General features: G+C 41.6%; 1 protein-coding gene across 5 annotated transcripts in view; it reads right to left on the minus strand.

The window, feature by feature from the left end:
- The window catches only part of daam2 (dishevelled associated activator of morphogenesis 2), a 112,508-nt gene that overhangs the window by 68,523 nt on the left and 24,859 nt on the right, over positions 1-19,126 (minus strand). For 4 of the 5 annotated variants that reach the window (XM_080869950.1, XM_080869948.1, XM_080869949.1 and 1 more), the window contains exon 2: positions 3,768-4,054. In XM_080869950.1, coding sequence (XP_080726076.1) covers positions 3,768-3,935 — 168 coding nt within the window. In that variant the 5' untranslated portion in view covers positions 3,936-4,054. Of the gene's footprint in view, positions 1-3,767; positions 4,055-17,930; positions 18,187-19,126 lie in introns of those variants that run through there. The other variant, XM_080869947.1, reaches the window with a different exon arrangement.

Here is a 19,126-nt window from a genome sequence, read left to right on the forward strand (position 1 = left end):
TGGATGTGCAGCCGACAATCCTGCAGCAACTATGTGATGTTATCATTTCACTATGGACAAAAATCTCTGAGGAATGTTTCCAAGCACATTGTTGGATTTACAAAAACTAAACTCTACTTGCATGAGTTGTTATTCTCATGTGTTTATAAAAAAGAAAAAAAAAGAAAAAAAACTGCAGAGAAGCTTCTTGTATATTTTTTTGTAAACAGTTAAATATTGTACATGAGAAAAAATATTAATAACAACTTGAAAAATTTACTGTATTTTATTATCACAAGTCTCTGCACTCAAAGGAAAAATACAGTCTCATATTACAAAAATAAGTACAGTTGCCTTTTAGTAATATTTTCTCATTATATTTCCTTAGAGATGTCAGCATGTACAGTATTAAACTGTGCATAATTTGCTATATTTTTACATCATTCTGCTGCTGAAAGTAGGCATGGATACTGTAGGTTTGAAATGCCACAAATTCATATCGTTTCTTTCAACAGTGGCCAAAATACTGTTCATGTCATAAGAGGTAATAGGGTTCATCGCCACAGTTATACGTCTGTTATATCTATTCTAGTCCACTGTCATCCAAAACTGGACAGCAGTCCAAAAGTCAGCTGAAGTTTTTCCTTCCCCACACACACACACACACACACACACACACACACACACACACACACACTGTAAGCCGAGTGTGCACCGCGTGTCTCTCGACACAGCAGAAGACTCCATTATGAATGTGAGGACACATGGAGGTGGTTTACTCCTCCGTTTGGCCCAGATCTGTAGCTCCCACTCCAGAGGCTCCATTGAGTCTCATTCTCCTTCTCAGGAAAGGCTTTCATTTAACAATAATCCCCATTGCCCGTTGCCACAGAAACATACTATGTTATGTTTTTCTTCATTTTTCTTTATTTCCTACCATGCAACATAGGTCCACCTCTCTCCACATCAGTTCTCTGCCTGAGTAACAATCAGTGTGTCCGGGCTGGCTGACTCCAAGAGGTCTGGTACTACAGACTTTTGGATGCCCAGTTAAATCTGTGTCAGCATGTCGGTTCCTGGATCAGTAAAACAGATGTGCAGAACCAATAGCTCACCCAGATGAACATTATTAGGTAGAATCAGTCGTACATTGGTCAGACTAGACATGAATCCAGCTATTACAGGCTGAGGGATCATTATTTTGGAGCATCATTTTTCTTTATTGAATTTTAAGACATTCTAAATATTAAAGCTACTGTGTGCACAACTACAACACAAGTTTCATGTGTAAATTGCTTCTTTACTGCTAATATGTGAAGAGTAACTTTAAAAAAAAAAAAAACGTGTTCCCTGACTGTCTACCTAAGAATTTCCTGCAGACACTTTTATAGGCTAGATGTTCCTGGAAAATCCTAGGATGTAAAGTTTCTGTTCATCATCCAGCACCTTTTCTCAATTAGAGATCTGCACAGTAGTCGACTTGCATTCAAATATTGCTGCTCTTTATAGGTGGTATCAGAAATGCTAGTCGGTTAAATACATTTTTATTTTATTAACATATTTGTTCAAAGATGCTATAACTTCACTTGCCTCAAATTGGGGTTGTAGCCCCAAGTAATGTGCCAATGTTGCCAATTTAAAAGTGTCTAACATAAAAAATGTAATTTGCATTGTTGCACAAAGCATTTTTAAGTGTTGCATCTAGTTATGGAAACCTACAGTGAGGCACAAACAGGCCATCAAAAGTGGCCCTCTAACAACTATCTGAACTACAGTTTTTTCAAAAGTGGACGAGCCCTGGTCCGATGAGAAAACCCTGAATCATCTTTCTGAACTAGTCAAGTGGTTTTAAACTCAGGGACGAATCTTTCCTCCCTACTTCTCATTCAGCACATCAATCTGTAAGTTTCATTTTTAGCTGAAATATTTACCGCACAATAAGCTGTGGGTCACTTAGTCCTATCAACCATAAAAACTGCCATGATTTGGCTAAGTGCTCCCATATGACGGCATGTTTTTAATTTACCCCAGAAATACTGGTCTCTGCTGGCATTAAAGAGGTTTCGTTAATGTCAAAGCCTAATTTGTTTAAGTACTTTTTTGTACGGCCATGTACAGCATATCAAAGGGCAACCTGTTAATCCCACAGAAATTACTGTGTTGACCTCACAGCTGTATAATATGAAAGGCTTTTCTCTCTCCTGATTGAGATAATCAGTGTCTTGATTGCTTTTAAGCTTGAATTTTCATCAATCAAGCCAATAAATATGCTGCAGCTACAGGCAGCTAAGCTTTAATGGCTCATGCATTATTAAAGAACAAATTCAGGGCATAATGCTGTGAGTTAGCTTGAAAAAAAAAAATCACTACTGGGGAAACATCTGCTTTGATAAGCTTGAATAATTTTCTTATCATAAACGGAAGTTCCATTGATCCCCTGAATTGAATTTAACAGTGGAGTGATATATCCTGCAGGCAGTAAAGTTTAGCATTCCCAAACACTCAGCAGTGCCAGAAGCAGTCCTGTGGCCACACCAGTAAACACATTGTTGGGAGACAGAGAGAAGCAGGAAATCTGAGGAGAGTGATGGAGGCAGACAGGAACAAAACCAACCAAGAGACTGGAAGTGAGCAAATGGAGAGACAGAAACAGCAAAGCTGTAAAGCCATGACCTGTTTGCAGGGCAGCTGAAACGAACAGCAGCCTTCTCCATTGACGCAGTTGTGACCTGATCCATGTCCACACCATGGGCACATGCAAGTACAGTTATCCTAGTCTGGCACAGAGACCAGACATCAACCTCTGCCAACAACGATAGGGACTGTAGTGCAAGAGTGGGCTGCATACTGGAGAGGATGAGCTTCTGAATTTGTAGTGGCGATTGAGACATGGCCTCACCCAACCATCAAGGCATCCTCTGTAAGAAATCCGCTTCTAATTCGAGACACTGATCTCGTATTGTTTGGTATAATGAGCAGCAGGAAAAGAAAAAGAACTGGGCTGGACAAATCCTGGATTAATTCTTATGACAGATGTGATTTCACTTTAAACTATCCAGTTTGTAAAATGTTTGGAGAAGGGCAAGGCTTCTGTTCAACAGCCATGAGACTGAGAAACCACTAAATAGCACACAAATCTCTTTCATGGAGACTAATATATAAGTTTATGTTACTATTTGGTGCATGAACTGTCTGCAGCAGTGTTTCACTCTGTTTTTCCAGTTTTTACATGGGATTTTAAAAGCCAATTCAACTCCACCAAAAAACAAACATGGGAAGCACAGCAGTCTGAAAGCAGGATAAATGTTTTCTGTGTAGGTTCTCAGTCATCCAGGTTATGGTAGTCTTAAGAGCTTGATAAGAAGGACAATAGACTTTGTTAAGTTTTCTAAAGATGTTTCATTTCCGATCCAAAAAGCTTCTTCAGTTCCAAACTGCTTAGAGGTGAAAAACTTTCATAAATTTTCCTCCCCTGCTGAAGCCCCTGGACGTTTAATGCTTGCAAGACTAATGCATTGCAGCATCCAGAGGAAACACCCTCCTTGATTGCACTTGATCATCAGGATGTACTCCTGCAACTCTATATATTGGTTTAGATAAGGATGCTGGCTTGATAGAGCCTGCAGGGGGCACTGCACGTGATGCCTACTTGCTTCACAAATCAACGCAATTCAGCATCACAAAAACTAACATCCAAAACGAAGTCCTAGAAAAGTTCAGGGCAGCCCTGTGTGAGTGTGAAAACAGCTTACTTAATCATTCATCAAGTTGAATCTATCTTTACTCACCACCAGTTCGGAGAAACGCGCATGCAGCTCCTCAGCAGGCGGCATGGGCGCACTGAACTCCAGCAGCTGCAGTGGCACGGTGTCCTTCAGGTTGATCTCCGGGGGCTCGCTGCTGCCGAAGCAGCACAGGAAGCCCAGGCCCTGTCGTGTCCTCTTCCTGGGGGGCATGATGGCTGTGGTAACACAGGTGGCAGTGGCGGTGCAGGTCCAGGAAGATAGAGGAAGGGGCCAAGGGGCAGGGAGGGGGAGTGGAGCGGAGGACGAGGCTGCTATCTAGGTTGCATCATCTGGAAAAGAGAGAGAGAAGACCAAGCAAATGGCTCTCAGTTACTTTAAAGTGGATTTAAAGTTTCCTGGATCTTTAACCAACACATTTCAATAGTTTAATGATGGACAGCATGTGACCTCTGGTGAGCAACACAGCATCTGGGAAGTTATAAGTGATGTGCACTGGCCCGTGCAGTGCCTTTAATCTATAATAATTTATTCCAAACTATTCAACTTTTGGATTGAAACAGGGAAAAATGGAAACATTTTTTAAATCAATCCCTAATCCTAATCCCTAACCCCAAAAATCTCCTAACTCTCTGGTACCCCTACAACATCTGCAACACAGTGATTGCACTTTCTTCCATCTCAGTCCTCAAATGTGACCACAACAACCCCACCAACCAGTTGTTCAAACCTTCTGTTTTAAAGATGCAGCCAATCAGAATAGAGTTGGCTCAAACTACAGGTGAGGGTTGAGGGAGCTAAAGCAGCTTGTCTAAGTCAAAGAAGGAACCAAGATGCTAAATCTTATAAGACAAAAAAAAACAAAAAAAAAAAAAAACGTTATTCTGTGCTGTGAATCATGTGAAGCTGCTCTCCTACAGTCCAAGATTTATAACACGCTAAGACAAGTGAGCATGACATTTTTCCCCGCACAATAAATTATTGATTTGATTCTCAGTCAAATACAGCACAGGATTCATAATGTTCCCAGATCTTTAAGGCCTTATGATGGTCTACACGCCCTGTGTCTCCTGTCGATGTTTCCTTGCAAAGAAATTATTTGTAGTGCACAGGAAGTTAAGCCATTTATGTTTCCCGGAGCCCTGTTTGTTTGGCATAAATACAGGAAGATATGAGCAGCAACAGCCACCACATAAATAAACAATACAGTTCCATGTACAGAAACTGCTAGAATGACTGGAAATGCACATTAACTTACAGTTTATCCAAGCCTATTCTTTATCCAGATTGCCTTTACTGTGTCCTTAAAAACATGTCCCAAGGATTGTAGAGATATTCTCGCTGTGTGGCAACAGGAGTCTTGACATTAGTTGCTCTTATGCCACAACAAAGAAAGCTCTTGTCCATGAGTACAATAGCGACTGTGCAGCATTTGTTGCCTGTGTGCATGTGTGTCTTTGTGCCCTGGCAGTGCCTCCCCCCCTTAGACAACAGTGAGTGACACCCTCTACCAACATGAGCGAGGATCGAATGGTGTAAAACATCCTGGAGGATTTCCTTGATGCTACGAAAAGAATCCGGGTGGTCTTCACTGCGTGAATAACACACTCGTTACACTGTATTATGTCCTATCAGATGCACACACAGTTGGCAGAGCGCTTCTTTATGTAACAGTTAACTGCATTTGTGAATGAAAGGACCTCGGGCCTGTTGTGCAAAACCCTTAGGCATGCAAATCTAGCAGAAACATTTGACCAAGAAATCAATTTGGGAGCCATTTATGGGAACTACAAAAAGTGTCCAAGATGTTTGGAAAGCAGAAGCAGGACCAGATTTTTTTAAGCAACTACTCCCATGTGTTATGCTTCTATTGATATTCTCACATATCCTGACAAGCATTAAATAATATCTGGAGCTTTGCACACATCTGTTCAAGATGGCAGTGAAACTTTATGACCTCAGTTTCCAGAAGAAGCCACAATCTACTACATCATGACTCTCTCACATGCAGATTTGCTCAGTGAAGGAGTTCTCACCGCACGGTCTAAAATGAGCCACATGGTAAATTCTTTATGAATGCCCTGGACCCATGACAAGCGCTTAAAGGGGAAAAAATGAACAGAGAAAACACTACATTTCCATTTTGCCCTTTTCATCTTTTTTGTTCATTTGTTTTTTCCGCCTCCTTGAACCTGTCATCCTTCTCAGGGCAGAAGGAGCAGACCTACGAATGAGCCGGAGGCTATTTTAAATAAAAAGCAACTTAAAGTTTTCTTTGGTTTGTTGAACATGGAAATGCTTGTGTGTCCAACAGTGGGCTTAATTTCGGAATTATTCCATGTAATTCACCTTCCAGTACTTGGACTGTTTGGTAGTCATTGCATCAGCGCTTCAAATGTGAATTCCAGCATGTGTGGCATCTTGTGCCTGTGTGTGCAGTATATTTAACTCTACAGCGGCATGTGTGTTATGATACCCGAGGTGACAATCCCAGAGTCCGCCGCCGCTCAAATCAGGCGGGGACTGAACTTGGCTCAAGGTTAAAAATGAGCTATGTGCACCTATTCACCTCTGATATCTCCCATTCATTATTCTAGATCAGTTTGGATCATCCTATATAACAACCAAATCCTTTTTACACCCACTCTAAGAGTCACAATCCAAGCCAAAATCCCCTTAGTGATGTGATATATCCAATCTATACATATTATGTACATTGTATACCAAATTCAAGAATGGTAAAATATGACTACATTAAAAAAAAAAGTCCATCCATTCATTTGAAAGGTTGCTGGTTCAGTCCCTGGCTGCTCCAGTCTGCATGTCAAAGTATTCTTGGGCAAGATCCTGAACCCCAAGTTGCTTTATGCTTATCAGAGAATGAATGTTGGACAAAAAACAGAGAAAAAAGTGCTCGTATAAATGGGCGAGAATGGGTGAATGAGGCGCGTTGTATAAAATGCTTTGCATGCTCCAGTAGAGTAGGAAAGCCTTATATAAGAACCAGTCCAATTACCATGTTTCAAATTTAAGGTTTACCCAAAATGCACTTTTTCAAGCTTTCTCCAGTTATTATGCATGACATTCCACTTGCACTTACACACACACCATGTGAACATAACTAAGATGCACAATAGGAAAAATATTTAAAATAGCCGAGTCCATATATTTTATATACGAGGGATACTTCAACACGCTACACAACACATAATTCAAGGATAAACAACCTACTTTGAAGGACATCATGGAATGATATGTATAACTACAAAGAAAGCCACAGTTCTAAACATACAAACAATACCTGTAATACTCTGCCAGTAAAGTGTACAAAACAGAAGAGATGTTTTAGTCACCACACACTGGAACAGGAATATCCTCAAAATATTTCCATTTGTTGTGCAATTTGTGTCATGTCTGTACAGCTTTCAGCTCCACTGCCATTTTTTTAGATTGCTCCTTGGAAGCCCTGTTCAAACCACTTACACTGAGCACTCTGCAAGTTCACTGAGAGGAAAAAGCAACTTCTGTTTCAACCTGAAGAGTCCAGAGTTTTTTTTAAGCCTGAAGGCAACACATGATGTGAGCCAGGAGCATGCTCATCACAGCATTGTGTACTGTAAAGGGGGAAACCGTCAATGTGGAGTTCTACTGCAACGTCTGAGGGGGAGCACTCACAGAAAATGTCCTGAAATGTGGTGGTGCCAGCTGTGAGCGCACTGAAACCTATTTTCTACCCACATCAACACAATCTTTGTTCACCACCTGCCCTATTAGCCATATTTTCCTCCCCGCAACTTCCTGAAAATGAAAATAAAATTGAATGATCACGTTTTGACATATCGGAGAAGCCCAAACACAACTGGACATGTAAAGGCTAGAAGAATAGTAGCTGTACAGAAAATGGTCCAGAGCTGCACAAGATGATGATCTTTACAAGCACTTTTTGATCACGCCTTATATGGACTTAGATGAGAATTCATAGTGGCGAGTTAGGAGGAAAAATGAGAGAGAACAGCACTTTAAAAAGGCAAGGTGGCAAAATTTGAATAAAGGCCCCATCAGGGAGATAAATCAAGGAGATTGGTTTACCTCAGACTGTAACAGTGACAGCTTGTTATCATTTTATTAGTATAAGATATAAGCACAGTGCCAAAGCTTTATTGTATGGAGTTAGTTATAGCTGCTGCCGACAGCTGGCCGAGCCTAATGGAAAAGAGGCCGCTCTACAGGGGTTTTAAAGCCATTCAGCAAAATGCACTGTCCAGTGTCTCTGTGTGCATTTCTATCTTCACTCTCCCACTGAGCCCCACGTGCAGCCAGTCTTCACTCAGCACCAGGTCTGCTGGCCTGCTTCCAGCCTGTGCCCCGGGAAAGTGGGCCAAGGAATCCAAACATTATATACACAGAAAAAATACTGTATATACTGTATGGCAAATACAAAGAACCAAGACTATACCCGTGACTATTTGTGTAACCTTTACTATGCTTTGTATGAAGGAGTCACCACACAAACAATCCAAATTGACCGTGTCCACTGCCATATGTGACCTGAGAGCCCTACTTCATCCCCCAGCTTTTCATTTCTTCACTCCCTGTCATCTCCCATTATTCCTCTCTTTCAGGGTGAACGGAGTCCTTTCATCAACCCCCCTCTGACAGTAACATCTGTCATTTGTCCTTGCCACTGCTCACCATCTACTCCATCCATCTTTAATCCCCATTTTCTGCTGTTCTGTTCCTTCCATTTAAATGCTTTCCATCCTTGACAAGCTGTTACTTCTGCCTGGGAGCATATCTCAATATGTACACTTTGCTTTCTTTCTGGGCAACAGTTGGGAAATGTTTAGCTTATTGCTTAGCTTATTAATGTATAGCTGAAAGGAAACGCAAACACAGTTTTAGAGGAGCTGGTAAGAATGAGGCTGCTTCTCTCTTGCTTTCAGTCTGTTTGTTGGTTTTGGTTTGAGTAGCTTGGTAGGAGAAGGCAGCCAATATGTAGCACAACTGGGAAGAAAGGAATGTGTGAAACAGAAAAATATGAACTTTTTGGAGTGATTTATCTATTTAAATGCATGGTTGGCTAAAAAGAAACATTATCATCTAACATTTATTTTCTTTTGCTGTGCTCCCTATTTTTATACCAGCTCCTATACATCCACATAAACACCTACTAATGAAGTACCAACATGGATGCCCTGGACTTATGGGCATGTCGCTTAAAGCCACATCGCTGTCCCTGCAATTACAACTGAACAATTGAAACCTGAGCGGAAAGCATGGATAAAAATAAACTTAGAATAACCAAAAACTTGAAATACTATAATGATAAACTTTTACTATTAAGAAGATTATGAGAGTCCATATTCTTCTCTTGGAAACAGATGAAGCTGTACCCAAAATGCCGACCCTAAATCACACGGAGACTTCCTAACACGCCTTTGCTCATCTCTGGGAAACAGATGCATGTATGGAAAAGGAAGCTTTCACTGAAGAGCAAATGGTTTGTGGACCTCTACAGACTCAAAACATCTGTGTCGAAATGGGAATAGTTGCGCAGAGATTTGTCACTGCTTGTCAAGATAGAGAATTTCTGTACGCACACAGCCATGTCTGTAAAAGTCATGAAAACAGACATATTCTGCTGTATGCCATTTATATAGCCAGACACTCATGCAATAAAATCAAATATAAGATTCAAATGTAAGCAGACACTTTAAACCAAGAGATGTCAAGGAGAGTGAGAAACCTGCTCCCGTATCTCTGAAGGGTCTGAGCAGAAAGAGAGAGCTGGGAAGGAGACAAGGGAAGGAAAGACAGGAAGAAGGGAGGAAGAACGGAGATACTATTGCTGCCACTTCTCATTGAGCCTGCTACCTCATCCTTCATCCACAGTGTTAGGAAGTAGGTCAGTGGAAGAGGAGGACGAGGAGGACGAGGAGGAGGGGAACGCAGTGAGGAGAGACATGCTGCTGCTGCAGGATTTTGTGTGTGTGCAGAAGACCGAAGAAGAGAAGCACTGGCTATCTGTGCATCTGTGCCTGCATAATTTCAACCCTCTCCACAACATCTGCCAAACAACACAAAGCTGTTCGAACCAAATGCAAAATGAGATCAAAATCAAGATCTGTTTTTCACCCATTCCTCTTCCAAGCTGAATTGTCCACTTACTCCGAGAGGTCATTTTTACTCTGCACAATACACGCTCCTTAAAGATGCTACAGTGAGTTCCTGCAACTCTTTTATTCCCCTGTCATTCTTTTTTTTCCCCTCTATCCACCTTTACATCTGCAAGTATCTTTGTCATTTGCTTGTGAACACATTGATGGATGCATTGGATGCATGAATTCTAGTTGAGATACTTAGAGAGAAAGAATGGAAGTCAAATGCGTTTTGGTGGAGGAGAAAAAAAGCGACAATAAAACTAGTCGAGACAAATAACAAGCAGGATAGGCCATTGACTATGTTTTACAGAGGCAATGAATAAAAGATCAGAGGGAAGAGTGTGGTGCACATTTATGCTGCACACATATTGTTTCTGGGTCCCACAAATGAGGACCATTCCTTTGGGGTGCTGGGCCATGCAGGAGGCGGGCTTATGTAAGCCAGTACCAGGGATGGGAGAGCAGTGTCACGCTGGCACAGACAGGAACAAGATGAACCATTGACTGAAAAAGTGGCATTGTTGAAGCAAGCTGCAGGGACAGAGATGGCAAAGGTGGGATTAGGTTGGGGTTTTTTTCACTTTATGTCCTACTTGATGTAGTGACACCAATAAATGCTGAGGAACAGCCATGATTCAATTCAATTCCAGTGGCACTCTAATTACAATTTTAATTATAGAGTTTCCCAATTGGTGTTGGAAATGACATGCATCATCTACTGGGAGGTAGTAAACATGGCTCAATCAACCTCATCTTGATTACTTATCATAGTAAAGAAAGAAACCACTTGAGGTTAGCTCCAAGAACAATCACCAAATGGGACGGCTGAACATAGAAAATCCAAAAATTCCATCTTTCTAAAAAAAGAAAAGACTTGGCTAGATAAACAGAAATTAAGAAATGCTTACACTGGATTTCATGACAATGAAGAGCAAATGTTTGACAAAAGTCAACTGAACGTGCAAGCACAAAGTGTGATAATGCAACAGAAATCTTGTCCTGGCTGCATGTCTCCATATTTGTTGGTAGTCATATTTTCATACATAAAACTTGCATCTGTCCTTGTATATGGATGTGAACTATTCGTGTTGATTAATTTAACAGGAAGTAGCGATTCACCCCAGCCGCTGAAGACAATTAAGCCTTGGCTGTTGTTGCCCCAGACATGCCCTGTGCAGCATGCCCTGCTAACCCCTTTTACCGTCTGCCTGTTTGTCCTTTGATTCCTTTCTCCCCACACTAAAACCACTGGCTGCAAACCAAATCACCTGGGACACTGAAAATTCACTTTCTCAAGGATGTGGCCCACCCACGGCCCATGCTCCTGCCCCGGGGAGGGCATGTACACCACATACATCTTATTCTGTTAGAGTGAGGGGTTATGCTGTAATCATTTACTTAACAGTGACATATAAGCAAGAAACCCCCCCCCCCCCCCCCCCCCCCGCCCCCATTACAAGAGACATACATGCAAACATGTAAATGTAAGTTTGTTCTTTCTGCCAACAGAGATTAAAGTCATCTTATTAATGCATCACTTCCTCAATTACAGGCAGTTTAGCACCATGGGTGGTCAGATTATAGAAATAAATAATGATTAATCTGAAACAACTGGCTTGAATAACAGACAGGATCCACTGGTGATCTAAATAACGTAAACTGTAAATTAGAAATACACAGTACACCACACACATTGTGACATGCATTCCCGAAGCATGACATCACCCATCTAAATCCAGTTTAGAGCTCCATGGTTAGCAGAGCCTCAGTTGACAAATGACCAGAGCTGACAGCGGAGGAGCTGCCATTATTTCACGGCACATTTGCATGCGCTGCATTCCTGTGCTTGTTCTGAAAGCACACATTCTGCGAGGGATTTCATGTTGGAAGGCCAACAGCGCTTTCATGAGAGTCTGTACACCGAGTGGCTTTCTCATGTGGACCTGGACAATGGGTCAGATTTGGTTGGAACAATTCTGCTGGGGCCCAATGGGGTAGGTTAGCGCAGTCTCCGTCAGAACATTGCAAGTGAATGTGCATCTGATCTTCAAGGGGACAGTTATTTTTAGCTATGACACCATGCTCTCCCTGTCCAGTATTAATGGCCTTTTCTATTAGGACGGTTGTCCTTAATTAGCATGTTTTGGGCTCTGAAGAAGTCACCTGACAGAGATAACCAAAGACATACCACCATGGAATTTAAAGATGGAGATTGTGCTGTATTTTTGGCTACAGAAAAGATTCACTCAGAGAGAAAGCTAGAAGCAACAGAATGACTAGTTTATTCTGAAACCAACAACAGAGTACACCCACCAGCTGATTTAATTCACAGTTGGATATTTTCAGAACTTAGCAGGAAGTCCATGATTTTGGTCACCTTTTGACCACCTTTTTCCTTTTAAAAAAAAAAACATAAATAAATTCTGGCTTTGTATAAAGTGAAGTCCAATCTGACTATCAGAGAGCACAGGGAAATAAAGAGTGACTTTTGATGACAACACAGTCTTCCTATATTTTCACTCACACAATACTGAAGCCAGATTCATGGACTCTACAATGTTACAGTCAAGCCTTGATCTACACATGGCCATCAAGAGTTTAAGGTCATTACAGATTAGGGTTGTCTGTGCTGGTATGCCTACGTGCATCTTTCAGGAAAGGACTTCAGAATCGGAAGATAGGAAACCCACCCTTCCCTTCACCCCCTACTAATTTAACTAATTCCTTCACAACCTTCTTGATTTCTTTGCTAAGTCCTCCCTTTAGTCACTTCCTTTCTGTCCTGCGATCAGATAAGGGAAGCTGCAAGACAGCTGATGACTGATTCAAAGATGTTGTGTCTTCAGCCAGGACATACAGTCGTGTGAAAAAGAAAGGATTCTATGCAGTTATATAAAAAGTGAACTACAACCCCATGATTCAGTGGCATGTAGACCCACCTTAAGCAGCAATCACTGAGGTTTGCACACATTTGTTTATGCATAGCTCTCTTAAGGTCCTGCCACAGCATTTGAACTGGACAGATCTGGAATTTCTGGAATCTACTGCAAGACCTTGATTCATTTATTTATCAATTACTCTGCTTTATTATTTCTTTTCTGCTGTATTTGTGTTTGGGATCATTGTCTTTTTGCATGACCCAATTTCAACAAAGCTTTAGCTGTCAAACAGATTGCCTCAAATTTGACTCTAGAATACTTTGGTATTCAGTAGAATGCATGATCAAGTCAATGAATGCAAGATGAACATTTCCTGTGTCTGCACAACAAGCCCAAACTGTCAACCTTCCACCACTGTGCTTGACAGCTAGTATGATGTGCTGTGTTGTGATGTTTGCATTATGACCAAACATCTCCACTTTGGTCATTTTTGGCCCACTGCCTCAAAAGACTTCGTTTCTCACATGACTGTAGTGTGGCTCAAGACTGACTCACTGGGAAAATTCGTAGCGAATTAACACTTCTGAAACACATGACCCACAAGTACAAAGAATTTCATGGCCGCCCTCACATTTCTCACAATGGACGCAACAAACTAACAAAGATGGAACAACACAGAATAACACAAAGCAGGCATTTTTAAGTAGCTTCCATACAGTAACCCCCCCCCCAAGAAAACAAAGTACCTCCACTTAAACTGCCCACAACCACAATTATTATTAATTACTTTAATGGTTTGTGGTTAATAGTGTTGCTTAAATATTTCCAGACTGTCTCCAAGGCAAAAGCAATCAAATTTAGACAGAGGCATTTTTCATTTTATTTTGTTTACAAACAGCTCTGTCAGACAGCCAATGCAAGGATGGGGTAATTATATGGATTTGGCCCATGGTTATAGAGTCTTTACTGGTTATGTGTATGAACTTGACAGACCATCTTAGAGCAGCCTACGTTTTACATCTATATGTCAACTGAGGACTCGGATGCTGTTAATTGGTTATTCTAGACAATAGAATCGTCAGACTTTCCCATGGTGTCCTCATTGTGCCATTTTACCGATCAATCAGTCCATCACATTGTAAATTTTAATCTCTTTCTCTCAGAGGTCCTATTAGCTTCTAGCCTCATTGAAAACAAACATATAAGCATAGTTGGTTTTAACAAGGCCATGAGGCACAGTAACCCATCTCACCCATTAAGCGGAAATGCCTCAACTCAACCACTGGAAAAAGGGGAGGGGGTAGGAGATTTTTCCAATCCTCCAGGGATGTCATTAATAGCCATTTCATTTAGTCTGATTCATTAAAAAAATGCAATTTCCTGATGCAAGGAACATTTATAACAGTGCAGGCCACATAAATTGCCAGGGGGTTGTTACAAGTGTGCTTTTAAATTGTTGCTTTAACCAAAACAAATCTAGCAGCTCCATAGAGCAGTGCAGGGCACCCTTTAAGTACCCAACCATGTACAGTTCCAGTTTGAAGCAAATTATTAGAAACATGGTAAACCCCTTCACAGAAGCCACGAACCACAGACACGGGTTACATGAAAAAGAAAAAAGAAAAAAAAAAGCTGAAATAAGAAGCCATCCAGCAACAGACATCTTGGGCCACGTTAACAAGGGATTAACATGACTTTGAAAGCCTGTCTGCACATTTTGGAGATTTGGTAGAGTAAAAGACTTTTTCCGCTCAGTGTTTAATACCAAAAGGACAGCACTTACAAAATGATCAACCATGTCAACAAAGATGCAAAACTACATCAGGTACATCAGGTAACCCAAAAGTCCTGTCTTTTTTTTTACTGTTGGGTGTTCTGTACTAGAATTGCAACACTTTAGTTTAGCACCACAAACTTATATACTGGAAGAGTGCATCGTTTTCAAAGACATTTTTACAGTTTGCTTTTTCCCACCCTCAGGAAGACAAAACCAAAAAATGATAAAAATTAATGGAAAAATATCAAGGAAAAAAATAAAAACAGCAATGCACTGACACATTCATAGATACATTTATCCAGTCGCTCAACCCTGATTAGTAACTGTATTCTGCAAGACATCCACGTTGCACAAGGAAAAATCAGTCTGCCAGTTGTTTTGTGAGACTCAAACAATGCAGATGTTAATGTTGGCTCCGGGTGAAGGTTCTATCAAGCACAGAGGCCAGCAATAGAAAATACAGCCATGCTGTTGACCCATTTCTACAAAAAGCCAATGGGCACATCTCTGCTCGTCAAATAGACCGGATCACTGGGATATCTATGCTATTAATACTGGGAATGAGAAGAAAGTCAGCCACGCCACATTCCAAAGTCCTTGACATTCCCACATATTAACAGGGCTCAGAATGAAATCCAATACTTGGCATCCCTTCCCTTCAAACTCCAAAACGCCATCCTGCCGTGTCAAATCGCTTTCTGATTTCATCTGGGAGGAACGTTCCAGAGTCACGAGCTCCCAGTCTAGCTAAAGACGTGTTATTATAAGTGGGAACAAAGTTGGCACTAGTAAAATCTTAGAGCTAGTTACCATGACTCTCAAGAGGGAAAAGATGCAGAAATTCTCAGAGACTGTGCTCCTCAAACACCCTGCAGTCTTGTCTTCTTGAGAGGATGAGCGATTTCCATCAGTAAAACTGAGAGAGATTGTTCTCTTGAACCAGTTTGTTTTCATACATGTTACAGCTCACAACTGCGCTCTCCGATTAAGTAGATGTGCCTTTGTCACCTTGCAATGATCTGACTTCTCATGCTTTGCACTACAATGTGAATGGCTACTAATCTTGCCTGGGTGAGAGGTCAACAGCTGCAGCATAGAGGACATAGGGCTTCTGGGTAATGTCTGGAATGCTCCGCCGAGACAGTTATAGCAAAGAAGACAGGAACAGCTCTCCAAAGTGACGAGCACTTTTTAAAATAGCCTGCGGTAATACTGTACTGAACTGAAGCACTGTAAAGAGGAGATATGCTTACACATCATAAACCCCAGAAAGTGTGTCACTGGCACAAATACAATAGCAGCATTTGACACACACTGTGTGGGGACTTCCAGTGAAGGGGAGAGAGGACCAGCAGCATTTTTCCTAAAATCTTCCAGGGTTCTGCCCCCCAGACACTGTAACTACTCTAATGTGAACGCAACATGAAGATGATCCTGGCCAAAAGATCAGATAGTTGACGTCCAAGCAACTTTACAGAGCTCATCTCTTTTTTCTCTCTGTCCCTATCCTAATGAGCAGGCCATTGAGCTGCCAGTCAGCAGCAGGGCTGAAGCGATAAAAGGCCAACCCTTGCTTAATAACTCCCCCTCACACTCCCTCTAAGCCTGAGAGAGCAGTTCATGCATCCGTAATGGTCGATAAAATATGAAAAGCCCCGAGAGCGCTGACGGCAGCAGAGGGTGTATATGTACACTTTCGTTAATGCTCTCCCGGCACGCTGAATCTTTTAGTACTGTCGCTCTGTTTGCCCCCCAGCGCACATGGATGTAGGAGGTCTTCCAGCAGACTGCAGAGTAAGCTTTTAATGTGGTGGAAATAAATACTATCTTGTTCACACTGCAAAAAGACATCAAAGAAAAACACACACGGCCCTTTGACTATATAAATGAGCTTTGCCTCTGGTTCAGTGACCTTAAAATGCAAAACACCAAAAGGGATGAATTACATGAGTGTTACCGAAATAACATGTGTCTCGTGTTTTTTCATATTGCTTTTACTGCTGCATTAGCTGTATAAAAGTCTCCAGAAAAGAAAACATCACTCTAAAATGCTATATTATCTAGTTGGAAGATTTTCCATAAATAAAACTTATGCCTCAGTAAACCCTAACCCCCTTTACGTCCATCATGTCACCAACAATCCATCTAAGGTTAGGGTCAAGTTTGTTTTAGCCACATGCCAAACAGCCGGTTTCAAATGACATCTTACATGTTCTGGGACAAGTTGTTTCTTGCAAGGTTTTCATTTTGAGTTTTCTATGAAAATTCTTTTTTTTTTTTTAAAAAGGGGTAAACCTTCACCAAATCCCACGCCTATGCCTAGTCCTAACCTTAACCTTGAGGGATGTTAAGAGACTAAGAAAGGATCCCTAATCAATTTCTTAGTTGGAAATTTGGACGGCTGGTGAATGAACTCACATGACCATGCTTTCAAAGCATGCAAAGGATTTACAGCTGACAGACGAGCCAAAAGAGTAAAGCTGGGTATTTTCACCGCTCTGAGGGGCCATGTAGCCATGTACTGGCATCCCTTAAGGAAGCTTTGAAAGGACTGTCAGTTAAAAAGAACTGTCTTCCATACATACTCAGCCCCCAGTGTCTATAATGGGTTGCATGGGAGGAATATGGAATGGAAGATGACTGTGTGATTGATGAAGATGTGTGATCACTCATCATCTAGGTCCCAAAATAGCATCCATTTTACATATGATACTATCCCATCACCCTTCAGTCTTTTAAATGTGAACAATTCCCCTGAAATGTGCATTAGACATCTTGTAATGTGATTTGGTTGAAACTAAATGTTGATGTCTTCCAACTCACATCTGCAGCAGCAGCAATAACACTGAGCCTCCGATCATCCATGAAATCATGAAACTCCCAAAACTTCTAGAATCTCATGTCAAACTGAACCCAAAAGCATCACTATTAAGCCAAAACTGTTTCTTACACAGTGCAACAGCACACATGTGGGTACAGCAAGATGTCCTGTCAGCACCGTTGGAGAACGAGCCCAAACATCAAGACCACATTCATTTCACAACCCAACTTTTGCTCCCGTTTATGAGCTATAAAGCCACTGTAGTGAAAAACGATTGTAAAATACTGCCCTTCCCTCCAATCACAACAGCACAAAATGTGGAAACTTTATCACAGGGGAACAGCAGCCCTTGTTGCCCACCAGGTCTTTTTTCCCCCTTCCTCTCTATGAGCACTCCTACCTGATGTTTATTTTATTGCCTGCAGAAATCTTCAAATTTTCCTGCCTGGACTAAGCAGCATGAGCATCTGTAGCCTGTCATGGGTGAACAAGACTACCGAATAGCTAATACTCACAATGACCGGGAAGGGTTAAGAGTATCAGTATCCAGATCAAGTATCGCCTACTTACCCACTTCAGACCGGTTGCACTAAGAGATGAACCGTCTCTGTGTTGCCTCACTAGCAAATGAAAAAAAAAAAAAAAAAAGCACTCCACAAAAGAAAAAAAAAAGTTAGAAGAAAAATTTAAAGCAATCCCGCATCTTCTGCTTCTACGCAACCGTTTTTGCTTTTTGGAGCTTCATGACCAAATTCCATGGGTTTGCAGAGTTTGACAGACGCCGTTTAGTTTCGTCTGCTTCACCTCTCCGAGCTTCTGAGCTGAGCTCTAGATTTCAGCTGACTGTGCTGGGAGCTGAGCTGTTGACATTGTCCCCGCTCTCTCTCTCTCTCTCTCTCTCTCTCTCCCCTCCCTCTCCTGCTCTTACTCTCTCGCTCTCTCACAGTCTCTCTGTCTTTGGATTACTAATCTACCTTCCCCTCCCCTTCTGGATTCCAGCTCCAGCATATGACAGCATCCATGTGGATGTCAGCTAAAATGTTATGGATTTTCAGTGAATATACCATACATGCATTTACCTTATACTATAGTATCTGTGCGTGTCTGTTATGAGAGGCCATGGGAGAGGGCAAGCTAAAAGGAAATGACCCTCAACGGCCTGTGCTTCCTATGCCTGCCCGCAATTCCAACTCCACCCAACACATTTAGGTCTAAATGAGCAGTCGATGTAGGGATATCACACACAGTACCCAAAGGAAACCTCTTTCCTGCCCCGTCCTCTCATCTTTAACACATGCATAAAAGCACACACGCCCATAAACTGATGTGCCAAATATGGCGTTGTCCATTAGGAATTACCCCTTTGACACAGACAGGAAAAGGATTTCCCTGTGATTTAGTCATCAGTGTTCATTGAGAAAAAGGTGAGTCAGAAACCTTGATACACAAAGATCTCTTGGCTTGGTCAAGTTCGCAGTATAAGCTCAGCCAAATGTAATGTGTGGAAGGGTGGAAAGGAGCTGAAGGGTGGGGAGGAAATCAGCTGGAGGGCCACACCACAGAGGGTTCAGAGAATTGGAGTTCAAGTATGTTACTTGTGATAACATGAGTGGCAAGAGAGTGCGAACAAAAACTTCAAGACACCGGAGACTTCCTGTGAAAGACAGAAACCATCATCTCTTCATCTCCACCCCTCCTTACACCCAAACCTTCAGCCAGACAAAATAAAACACCTATGCAGCAGTTTATCAGAGTTTATGGCCCCC

This window comes from Rhamphochromis sp. 'chilingali' (assembly GCF_963969265.1).
Source record: "Rhamphochromis sp. 'chilingali' genome assembly, chromosome: 21".
Lineage (NCBI taxonomy): Eukaryota > Metazoa > Chordata > Actinopteri > Cichliformes > Cichlidae > Rhamphochromis > Rhamphochromis sp. 'chilingali'.